At 30.3% G+C, this 13,149-nt stretch overlaps 1 protein-coding gene across 1 annotated transcript; it reads left to right on the top strand.

Annotated features, from left to right (window-relative positions):
* Nucleotides 1–9,251: 9,251 nt before the first annotated feature.
* LOC107428282 (probable WRKY transcription factor 75) lies at nucleotides 9,252–11,990 on the top strand. Its single transcript, XM_016038792.4, has 2 exons — nucleotides 9,252–9,720; nucleotides 11,340–11,990. The coding sequence occupies exons 1-2, from the start codon at nucleotides 9,320–9,322 to the stop codon at nucleotides 11,515–11,517; spliced, it is 579 nt and encodes a 192-aa protein (XP_015894278.1). The 5' UTR covers nucleotides 9,252–9,319; the 3' UTR covers nucleotides 11,518–11,990.
* The last annotated feature ends 1,159 nt before the right edge of the window (nucleotides 11,991–13,149 follow it).

Below are 13,149 nucleotides of genomic sequence, written 5' to 3' on the forward strand. Positions count from 1 at the left end.
GGCGACGCATTCCTCAACAAATGCGTCGCCTGTTCTTTTTTTTTCCAATTTTTTTGTTTAAACATTTAAAAAAAATTAATGCGTCGCCTGTTCTTTTTTTTTCCAATTTTTTTGTTTAAACATTTAAAAAAAATAAAATCAAAATAAGACCATAACAAGAATTGAACCTAGGACCTCATTCACTCTCAAAAAATCACCACACCACTAGGCCAAATCACTTATATGTAATAATACAACAAAAATTGGCTAATAGAGTGTTAGGCGACGCATTATTGAAACAATGCGTCACCAAATACAAGAACAGGCGACGTATTCCTCAACAAATGCGTCGCCTGTTCTTTTTTTTTTTTCAATTTTTTTGTTTAAACATTTAAAAAAAATAAAATCAAAATAAGACCATAACAAAAATTGAACCCAAGACCTCATACACTCTTAGAAAATAACCACACCACTAGGCCAAATCACTTATATGTACTAATACAGCAAAAATTTGCTAATATAGTGTTAGGCGACGCATTATTGAATCAATGCGTCGCCAAATACAAGAACAGGCGACGCATTCCTCAACAAATGCGTCGCCTGTTCTTTTTTTTTTTTTTTCAATTTTTTTGTTTAAAGATTTAAAAAAAATAAAATCAAAATAGGACCATAACAAGAATTGAACCCAAGACCTCATACACTCTCAGGAAATAACCACACCATTAGGCCAAATCACTTATATGTACTAATACAGCAAAAATTGGCTAATATAGTGTTAGGCGACGCATTATTCAAACAATGCGTCGCCAAATACAAGAACAGGCGACGCATTCCTCAACAAATGCGTCGCCTGTTCTTTTTTTTTTCAAATTTTTTGTTTAAACATTTAAAAAAAATAAAATCAAAATAAGACCATAACAAGAATTGAACCCAGGACCTCATTCACTCTTAGAAAATCACCACACCACTAGGCCAAATCACTTATATGTAATAATACAACAAAAATTGGCTAATAGAGTGTTAGGCGACGCATTATTGAAACAATGCGTCGCCAAATATAAGAACAGGCGACGTATTCCTCAACAAATGCGTCGCCTGTTCTTTTTTTTTTTTCAATTTTTTTGTTTAAACATTTAAAAAAAATAAAATCAAAATAAGACCACAACAAGAATTGAACTCAAGACCTCATATACTCTCAGAAAATAACCACACCACTAGGCCAAATCACTTATATGTACTAATACAGCAAAAATTTGCTAATATAGTGTTAGGCGACGCATTATTGAATCAATGCGTCGCCAAATACAAGAACAGGCGACGCATTCCTCAATAAATGCGTCGCCTGTTCTTTTTTTTTTTTCAATTTTTTTGTTTAAACATTTAAAAAAAATAAAATCAAAATAGGACCATAACAAGAATTGAACCCAGAAACTCTTACACTCTCAAACAATCACCACACCACTAGGCCAAATCACTTATATGTACTAATACAGCAAAAATTGGCTAATATAGTGTTAGGTGACGCATTATTGAATCAATGCGTCGCCAAATACAAGAACAGGCGACGCATTCCTCAACAAATGCGTCGCCTGTTCTTTTTTTTTTTCAATTTTTTTTTTAAACATTTAAAAAAAAAAAAATCAAAATAGGACCATAACAACAATTGAACCCAGGACCTCTTACACTCTCAAGAAATCACCATACCACTAGGCCAAATCACTTATATGTACTAATACAGCAAAAATTGGCTAATATAGTGTTAGGCGACGCATTATTCAAACAATGCGTCGCCAAATACAAGAACAGGCGACGCATTCCTCAACAAATGCGTCGCCTGTTTTTTTTTTTTTTCAATTTTTTTGTTTAAACATTTAAAAAAAATAAAATCAAAATAAGACCATAACAAGAATTGAACCCAAAACCTCATTCACTCTCAGAAAATCACCACACCACTAGGCCAAATCACTTATATGTACTAATACAGCAAATATTTGCTAATATAGTGTTAGGCGACGCATTATTGAATCAATGCGTCGCCAAATACAAGAACAGGCGACGCATTCCTCAACAAATGCGTCGCCTGTTCTTTTTTTTTTTTCAATTTTTTTGTTTAAACATTTTTAAAAAAATCAAAATAGGACCATAACAAGAATTGAACCCAGGACCTCTTACACTCTCAAAAAATCACCACACCACTAGGCCAAATCACTTATATGTACTAATACAGCAAAAATTGGCTAATATAGTGTTAGGCGACGCATTATTCAAACAATGCGTCGCCAAATACAAGAACAGGCGACGCATTCCTCAACAAATGCGTCGCCTGTTTTTTTTTTTTTTTCAATTTTTTTGTTTAAACATTTAAAAAAAATAAAATCAAAATAAGACCATAACAAGAATTGAACCCAGAACCTCATTCACTCTCAGAAAATCACCACACCACTAGGCCAAATCACTTATATGTAATAATACAACAAAAATTGGCTAATAGAGTGTTAGGCGACGCATTATTGAAACAATGCGTCGCCAAATACAAGAACAGGCGACGTATTCCTCAACAAATGCGTCGCCTGTTCTTTTTTTTTTTTTCAATTTTTTTGTTTAAACATTTAAAAAAATAAAATCAAAATAAGACCATAACAAGAATTGAACCCAGGACCTCATTCACTCTCAGAAAATCACCACACCACTAGGCCAAATCACTTATATATACTAATACAACAAAAATTTGCTAATAGAGTGTTAGGCGACGCATTATTGAAACAATGCGTCGCCAAATACAAGAACAGGCGACGTATTCCTCAACTAATGCGTCTGTTCTTTTTTTTTTTTTCAATTTTTTTGTTTAAACATTTAAAAAAAATAAAATCAAAATAAGACCATAACAAGAATTGAACCCAGGACCTCATTCACTCTCAGAAAATCACCACACCACTAGGCCAAATCACTTATATATACTAATACAACAAAAATTGGCTAATAGAGTGTTAGGCGACGCATTATTGAAACAATGCGTCGCCAAATACAAGAACAGGCGACGTATTCCTCAACAAATGCGTCGCCTGTTCTTTTTTTTTTTTCAATTTTTTTGTTTAAACATTTAAAAAAAATAAAATCAAAATAGGACCATAACAAGAATTCAACCCAAGACCTCATACACTCTCAGGAAATAACCACACCACTAGGCCAAATCACTTATATGTACTAATACAGCAAAAATTGGCTAATATAATGTTAGGCGACGCATTATTCAAACAATGCGTCGCCAAATACAAGAACAGGCGACGCATTCCTCAACAAATGCGTCGCCTGTTCCTTTTTTTTTTTTTCAATTTTTTTGTTTAAACATTTAAAAAAAATAAAATCAAAATTGGACCATAACAAGAATTGAACCCATGACCTCATACACTCTCAGGAAATCACCACACCACTAGGCCAAATCACTTATATGTACTAATATAGCAAATATTGGCTAATATAGTGTTAGGCGACGCATTATTGAATCAATGCGTCGCCAAATACAAGAACAGGCGACGCATTCCTCAACAAATGCGTCGCCTATTCCTTTTTTTTTTAAAATTTTTTTTAAACATTTAAAAAAAATAAAATCAAAATAGGACCATAACAAGAATTGAACCCAAGACCTCCTACACTCTCAAGAAATCACCACACCACAGGCAATCCTTCTTGAAGAGAATACGTTGCCTATTCTCTCAATTAACAAAAACAAAAATTTTGAAAGACATGCAAATTTTATAATGAATAAAGGTGTACTTGAAAAACAGAAAAATAAACAGCAATCTTCGATATTTTGCTTCGCATTTTTAAGAAATATTTTCAGTTTTTATTTGTAGTTGAAAAATAAAAATATTAATCAAAGAAAAAAAATGCAATTGGGAGAAAAGGCGCGTTCTTGCCATTTTTTGAAAATTTTTGGCGCGTTTTTAAATTTTTACGCGCTCCTTTAAATCCATTTTTTCTTTTTTAAAACTACATCAAGTACACCACCTAATCGATATTAGATTTGGAAGCAATCTAAGAGAGACTTGAAGAGTGAGATATTCCAGGTTTCATTTTTCATTTGCCTACGTTGTCGTCGGCCGAGAAGCTAGATTTCTCTTTGTCGCCCTCGTGATTTTTTGGTTTTCTTCTTTCTTTATCTCCGTCGTTTAGGTGAGTTTCTTTTTTCTTAACATGAGGTGGGTTGTTTTTTTTTTTTTTTTTTTTTCATTTTAACTGCAGCTTAGGTTCATTGGGTTTTATTAATCTTGCTTTTTTAGAAATTATGTTTGTGATATTGCTTGACATTATTTTGCTAAGTTCAACAAGTATTTTGTGTTGAAGATTAACTTGAATCAAGATGGTCTATTGTTTTAACTTCACCACAACATCGTACGGTTGTTGAAGAAGATGTTCTTGGAGATACAAAGATGGCTCACAATCCATTTGTCATATAGTTGCTAAGTGTCGATGAAAATGATAATGAGGATGAATGTGAGAGTGACTATGTTTGTAATGACTATGAGGGGAGAAATGTGATTCGTTAAATCTTAAGAACAATGGTAATATTTTTTAAATTTTCATTTATACTAAATTACAAATTTAATAATGATTAATATTTTATTTATTTTGCATAAGTGCATGCTAATAACTTTTTTAATGTTTCCATATGCAGTATGAGGATGTAATATCGTCAACAAGAGGTCAACTTCCATCTCAATGAATATGCATTCATGGAAGTTTAATTAATATTAAATTTGTTATGAAAAATACAATAGCTTACAAATTATGTAAAAATATATCAATGAGATGATATTTAATTTATTTGATAATTAATTTGTTATGACAAAATATTTATTTAAAATTTTTGTATTCTATTTATTTTGGATGAAGCTAGTTTTCATTTTTTTGTATTTTAATTATTTTTATATTTTTACTATTTTAATCACTTTTCACAAAATTTAAAAAAATTAAAAAAAAAAGAAGGGGCGACGCATTAAGAAATAATGCGTCGCTAAAAGTGTCGATCCGTCGTTAAATAGGCGACTCTATTAATGCGTCTCTAAATAGGCAATTCTACTAATGCGTCGCTAAATAGTCAACTCTATTAATGCGTCACTAAATGGGCGACTCTATTAATGCGTCGCTAAATAGTCACTTTATTAATGCGTCGCTAAATAGACGACTCTACTAATGCGTCGCTAAATAGTAAAATGCGTCGCTAAATAGGCGACACTAATAATGCGTCTCTAAATAGTCAATGCGTCGCTAAATAGGCGACTCTATTAATGCGTCGCTAAAAGTAAATATGAGTCGCTAAAAAGTCAAAGATAGGCGACTCTTATAATGCGTCGCTTGTTGTCTTATAGATTTAGCGACAAGACATTAGGCGACACCGTGCGATACGTCGTTATTTATTTTGTGCGACGCATTTATTGCGTCAGTTATCAACGCGATTCTAGTAGTGCAATTAGACTAAATAGTAGTTAAACTTAAAAATTTAAATTGAAACATTTACTTTTTCATTTTGTATCATTCCAATAATTTCTAATAAAAGAAAAGAATATGGTGTTTCAAATACATTACTTTATAAATGGAAATGTAACTTTCACGAAACATTCTAAAATTGAAAGTAAAAATTATACCTAATTTTCTACTTAATTTTATTGGACAGCTTATGTTAGATTCCATCGTAGCTTATTACAAACATTAACATAAACTGATGTAACCTTCTCATTTGCAAAAGAATCCAAAAGAGATCGTCAAATTCATGGCTGGCTTGTCGACTTTGGAAACTAAAACAGGGTAATTAGTCATTAGAGAGGTCAAAGTTTTAGTTGTGTGTGTTATAAGATTTTTCACTGTGAAACGTATCCAAACAGAGGAAGTAGCTCCAGAATCCTGATGCTTTCATGGCAGGAAGGAAACTAGCGCAAGCTTGAAGATTACCGACAGATGAAACAAGTAGACGAAGTTGACACGTTTGTATTATTTGTTATAATGTATAAACCATGAAATATCCAAGCAATTAAGAGAGATAGAGATAGAGAGCGGGAAAGAGAGAGAGAGAGAGAGGTGGAGTACTATTATTGCTTTCTTGCACAGGAGGCTGCGCGCTGGGCTGCACAGTCACCACCTACCGTTTCAAACATTGTGCTGTCACGAGCTATGACTTTCTTTGCATGTTACAGAATATTCAAATCTAAACATAAAAATATACTAATTATTTGGCATGTGAGAGGAAGTTTAATTACTAAAATATAGCCATTTGGTCGAATCATGCAATTTAAAACTACCATGTTTCAATTTTCGGGAAAAAGAAACTATGACCAAAAAAACTTGTCAGATTAATCAAATCAATCAAAACGTTATAACAAATCTGCCGAACTAATTTTTTTGATTATTTAAATAATTAATGCTTCTTCACCTTACAATTTTGGCATAATTATTTTATTCTCTCTCTCTCTCTCTCTTTCTCTCTCTCTCTCTCTCTCTCTCTCTGTTTTTCTATGTGCATATGTTTAGTCAAACATCTTGGACTATGAATAGTTTCGGTTTCACACTTTTCCACAAATCCATTGAATCCTATTATTATTGAGATAAAGAAAATAATTACCTCAAATGTACAAATAAATAATATTTTTGCACTGCATAAAATACGTGAAAATTTAAAACTAAAAATATGAAATGTTCAATTCGTTACCATTTTCCAATTGGGTGTGGTCTGAATATAACTAATCTTCATTTGAACCAGTGAAAGACAATTCATGAGAAAGTCATTAATCATTTAGATAAGAAGTGTTTCAATAATTTTTATTTTGTGACAAACATTTTGGTTTCTAAAAGATTAAACTGACAAAGTCTCAACCACTTTTAATTGTTCTGTATATCGTTGTCTATATGATATGAAGATTGGAAATGTTATTTGCATTTGTGGTATTCAGTGAAGCTAATAGTTATTCTCGAATAATTTTATTTAAATTTTAATCAATTAATAATTCATTAGTTATTTTTTTTTTAAATAACTAAATATATATATATATATATATATATATATTATTTTATAAGCATAGTTCCCCCCTCCCCCTTGATAAGCGTGTCATCGAGTGTCATTGAATATTTACTCTCTAACATATTCCTCACCAGTAAACACTCCACATTGATATTTTATTTTCTTACCATCTTGACAGAATCTTTTTTTTTCTTTTTTTCTTTTTTTTTTTCGGTTGTGTTTTTAATGACTGTGTTTTTAATGTGGTAAAAAGTTTTTAACAATGGACTCTTATCATGTAAAAAAACAGAGAAAGTCCTGATGGTCAAGTAGATTCAATAACAAATAATGATTTCACTGGAATAGATATGTTTGGATTTAATGCTTTTTGCCGACAAAGGAAAAAAATCAACAATTATAATTATCTCATTGAACTGCGTTTTTCCCAATGGACTACGAGTTGAAGGGGATTTTGAGCAGAAAAACATTTAAAAAAAATAAAGAAAGAGAAGAATTTGTTTTACTTTTTTTTTTTTTTTTTTTTGATAAAACTGATCTAATTTTTACTCAACTATAACCAAGGAAAAAAAAAAAAAAGAGAGAAAAAAAAGAAAGAAAAAAGAGAGAGCTAGTTTCTTAATATGTAGAAATCCAATCCGTCTTTAATGTGAATGTATCTTATTCTCTTTCAGTCACTATTTCTTTTGCAATTTGTTTTCCCTTTATTGTAGAATTGATCTCCTCAACCATAGAACTTTTTATATGCTTTTTATTTTTTTATTTTTTCCTTCCTTTTTTTCTTCTTTATTTGTGGTCTATGGTGTTCAAATATAAAAGTCGAATACTATATATATATATATATATATATAGAAAACCATAGTAGACCATTTTCTCAGGTACCCAAGCCGGTAGTTGACTTGACCCTGGCCGAAAACTGCTAATCAAACCATCGATGGAGTTATTAAATATATTGCACTTGGATCGACGATCAAGTACGTACTAAATTGGGTTGTTACCAAAAAAACAAAAAGAAAACAATTAGAATCTAATTGCTTAAAGTATTCGACTAGAACTTGACCCCAAAGTCCAGTTTTTCAATTGCAAAAACTTAGCAAATCCCAACTCCTACATCTTCAGGATGAAGAATATGTAATTCTGATTTTTTTATTAAGGTCAATTATGTATAAGTTGGTCTAGCTTTTTCAGGCAATTGGCCAAACATGATAGATTTCGAATTGGCTGGATGGTTAATGAACAAATTAAATTGTAGGTTGAAAATGAGAAAGAAATTAATATGCAGAGTATGGTAGGGGAAAATGATAGATGTTGATTAGTTTTCAATGATTTAAGTCATAGTAGATTTTTTGATCTGGTTGAAGGTAGTATTTGATAATGTGAATGTTAAAGGTTTGCTATTAAATCAATATCATTTGACAAGTTCATTTCAGAGTGATAATTTATAAAAATAAATAAATAACAAAGAAAATGATATATACATAACTCGGTATATATGTATGGATACGGAAAATCGTATGTATACGGCCAAAATAGTAATATATAATTATTATTTTCAAAAAAAGAATAAAAAAAACAAATTCAAGTTGGCTATAATTTGAAAAGGATACACCACGTCATAATTTGAAAACACGTGTTTTAATAAGAAGACTACTAGACAAAACGCAGTCTCACATTCACAGCCCAAAACGCGGGGCTTAGTGACTTGCTAGTTGTTACGTGGCTTTTAGCCTACCATGTCAAAAAAAGAATATTTTATGTACATATAAAAAGAAGAAAAAGGACAGGGCGTATATCAATATCATATATCTATATTTATGTAATTATCCCGATATATATATATATTTCTTAAATTAAATGTATACCATCAAATATTCAACCTCTCAAAGAAAAGTATTTCCCGTACGAAATCTAAGTTTGGTCAAACTCAAACAAGATTTGTATTTCTTTTTCTAAAATAAATATAATATCAAATAGCTAATTGCAATTACTTTTCCAAACTTAATCATGAAGCCTAAGCTGCAAAATTTTTACCCTTTCTTTTGTCTCAATATAAAAATAAAAACCTTTGCTAAAAAAGGTACCAACTTTATCTAGTACCAATTGTCACTGTATACAATTTACGTGCCGTTTACGACTTCAAACATAGGATAAAGAAGGTGAAATGGTAGCCAATGGCCATCACGCCGCCTATCACTGTCTTGAATTTCAAACAAATTCCATATGCCCTTCAATTCAAAACCACATAAATAATCCATACACTCATAAATCTTGATCTTTCAGCATAGCACAATTTTAGGCACCGATCTATTCTCTCTCTCTCTAATAAGAGATATGGAAAACTATCAACCGTTTTTTCCTTTTCAATCTTCTTCATCACCATCTTCTTCCTTGTCACTTAACATGGTGAACATTAATCCTCATGCTGATAATACTCATGAACATCAATACCATCAAGTTTCTGGTAATAACAAGTCAAATGGGTTTTTGGGTTTGATGTCGGAGATGGAAGTTTCGGGTACTACTACTACTACTACCACCACCGCAAATACCAAGACTGTTTCTCACAGCTCGGAAAATGATTTGAAATTAGCGGGAGGGAAGAAAAAGGGAGAGAAGAAGGTAAGAAAACCGAGATATGCTTTTCAAACAAGAAGTCAAGTTGACATACTCGATGATGGTTATAGATGGAGGAAATATGGGCAAAAAGCAGTGAAGAACAACAAATTTCCCAGGTAAGTACTAAAATTCTCCTTCGTTTAGCTACTTATTCTTTTTCAATTACTCAGAATATTGCTTTATTTATAAGTCACAGAAAAGAAAGAATTTCTTATCTAATAAAATGCGATGCAAATTAAAATATAAAGCTTAACCTTTCTTAGCTTGTAATTGTGAGATGGCGATTAGATTCCACTCATGTGGTAATTCACTATGTAAGAACTATACACATATAAGATCCATCTGTATAGATATGATATCAATGAATCGATTATGATACTCTGGAAAATAGTATACAGCAGGTCTGTAAATTAATTTCAAATTTGATGGCCCAATAACTTAATTAATTCTAAGATTGAATTAATGTTGAATTAAGTATAGGTAGTTCATAATTTATAGGATAATCTTCTCTGTTAAATAATGAATGATCATGTAAAAATTCCACTCTTTCCCATGGTATATATATCATATGCTACGTGCTGAGCTAGCATGTACACTGAAATACTGAATGGCTATGATCAAAATTATACACTCAAATCAACAATTTCTTGATGCTAAGTGCTCAGAAGGAAATTAAAGACAAAAAAAATATATAAAGACAATGAATTATGACCATCCTCTCTCTCTGGTTGTACATATTTGACTGCGGCTCCTTTGCCACCCTTTTTCTATTATATATTAAATTTCACATGAATGCCGTGGAATGCATGACTACCAAAAGGGGAAATGAGCAGTAACATGTTATCAGACATTTTTCTCATGCATGTTTTTTTTTCTTTTTTTTTCTTTTTTTTTTTCCTCTCTTCTTTTTTCAAGCCAATCAGAAATTGTTTGAGCTTTTAGCCTTTTTAGGCAGTCCTCTGCATACGTAGACAGCGTTTTGGTAGTCAATAATCAATATTATACTGCAAAATTTTTGCGATAGGATTTGGTGGAGGAAGTGGACAAATGGTACACACTTTAATGGACAATTTATTTCCTTTTAGTACATGCCTTAAGTAATTCTCAATCGGTGGAAAAAAAAAAAAAGACTTTTCATTAAAACGTGGACCTGCATGCAAATGGTATAATATATATGGTTTTAGTTAATTCTCACGGTCCTTTTTATCATTTTCATATAAAAAAAAAGACAATAAAAAAATCTTTCATATTATTTGATTCCTTTGAAGTAGCCAAAGGAAGAAGGTGACATTTAATACTTGATGCAGAATGACATATATGGTTTGGATTATAGAGAAAACCAGAGATTATTAAATCCTTAAAGTCAACATAGAAAATAGTATAGAATCCCCCATATATTCACCTACCTGCAAAGATATTCTTTAATATATATATATATATATATACATGAAGAAGATCGGTTTTCTAATCACTTTGAACTGCGTAAATTTTCCATTGTCTGAAGTTTGAAGAAATCTATACATTATTGTCAAGAAAATATATTAAAAAAAAAAATTACTAATCTGGACACGGTTATTGGAAGAGTTGACCAAATACTACTGGACCCTGCTGATCTTCTAGAATTAGCTTGAATATGAGTTACATAAACATATTATTTATGTTTTAAACATATACATATGAAATTAATATTATGATATATTAATGCTAATATGTACATGTATATATGTATATGCAGAAGTTACTATAGGTGCACGCATCAAGGTTGCAACGTGAAAAAGCAAGTACAGAGGTTGACTAAAGACGAAGGAGTTGTAGTGACTACTTATGAAGGAATGCATTCTCATCCAATTGAGAAGTCCACTGATAACTTTGAGCATATCTTGAGCCAGATGCAAATTTACACTACCTTTTAACTCCTTCCCGGATATCCTTTTCAAAAACCATCTATCACTCTGTCCCATGCATGCAAAATCGGCCTTGCAGATTATAAAAGTACCCACAGAATCAATCGGACCTTGTAAATTATGTAGTTTTTTTTCTTCTTTTTTTTTAATAAAATCCCATCCAATTAAATAATAATTTGATGAAGTCGGTCTATGACAATACACAAGTCCACTTGATCGGTATTACATATACAAAGTTAATTTATATGTATGATTCTTTAATTTGGTATAGGGTGTGTAGAAATTTTATTTGTTTTATATATGTGATGTAGAAAGAGAAAGCTAAAACAAAATCTCGGTGGGTTTTTGCTTTAACTTATTTGTGATGGCAGTGTAATTTTTATTTTTATTTTTATATGCTTGTAGTTTCAAAGACGGAGATCTAGACTTTTATTTATGCAATATTAAATGTACTTAGTTAAAATATAAATTTCCTTTCTTCATTTTCTCAGTTTCTATAATGTTCTGCCGTTTTGGAAATTAAGTTTGTCTTTAATTAATTTACATTATTTTCTATTTAAGCCTCTTTATGCCAATTTCGCCCACTATCTCTCTATGTTTTCTCTCTAATCCACTTCCTTTAGTTTCTTCTTAGAATTCCACTTCCTAATGTTGGATGGAGTTATATTATGTATTCGTTTCACAAAATAAACATTATTATATTATTAACACATTTATTAATTAACTTAAAAAATAAAACTTGTATCTGCATATAGTTGCCTCGATGGTAAATAAAATGAAAGGTAATGATTGTCTCGGACAGATATGTATATTAATTCATTAAGAAAAAGAAAAGAAAAGATATGTATATTAATCATTTATCGATGGGAGATTAATTATCACCAAAATAAATATAATAGAATATGAAAAAAAAATTGAATTATCATTCGGGGAAGAAACACAACAGTAACAATAACGTAGGGGAAATGCTATTTTTTACCTATGATGATTCTTCATTAGTGTCGTTAAGAGGTTACTTTTAAAATTTCAAAATAAAAATTAAGAGAATTAAATATTTTGATTAATATTTATCAGATAAGATGTTGATCCATGCTAACAAAAAAACAAAACTTGTAATAAAAATTATTTATGTTTTTTAAAAAATAAAGAACATATTTTGTAGAATAAAAAATATCTTTATATTTAAAAAGTTATATTTTAAAATATTCTCCAACAATACTTTTTATATTATATTTTTATTTTTAATTTTTCAATAATATTTATTGTTATGTTTTTATTTTTTTATTTTTTGCCATAATTTTTTTTAATTATTTTGTTATTTTTTTTTATTATTCTTTATAGATCTAACCAAATAATTATATATATTAACATAATGATATTGAAATTTGATAATCATTAAATAATAAAAAATATTTTTAGCTTTCCAAATTTAAAAAATCATACTAATTTTATATTTTAAAAAATTAAAAAATAAAATAAATTACAGACTGTTTTTACCGATTAGTTCTTCGAAATAAATATATAAAAAATCTATTAAAAATGCTCTTAATGACCATTGACTAATGAGATCTGGGCACGCCATGCATTATGCATATGCGTGGACTCAAAATGCTTGTTGAAGGAAAACGTGTCTCATTCTGC

The sequence above is a fragment of the Ziziphus jujuba genome, chromosome 12 (assembly GCF_031755915.1).
Source record: "Ziziphus jujuba cultivar Dongzao chromosome 12, ASM3175591v1".
Taxonomy (NCBI): domain Eukaryota; kingdom Viridiplantae; phylum Streptophyta; class Magnoliopsida; order Rosales; family Rhamnaceae; genus Ziziphus; species Ziziphus jujuba.

What these genes read in the sequence shown, in the direction of transcription:
- LOC107428282 (XM_016038792.4), top strand. Translation starts at nt 9,320, where the DNA reads ATGGAAAACTATCAACCGTTTTTTCCTTTTCAATCTTCTTCATCACCA. An exon ending in AAGAACAACAAATTTCCCAG is followed by an intron (nt 9,721 to 11,339) that starts GTAAGTACTAAA and finishes ATGTATATGCAG; the next exon opens with AAGTTACTATAGGTGCACGC.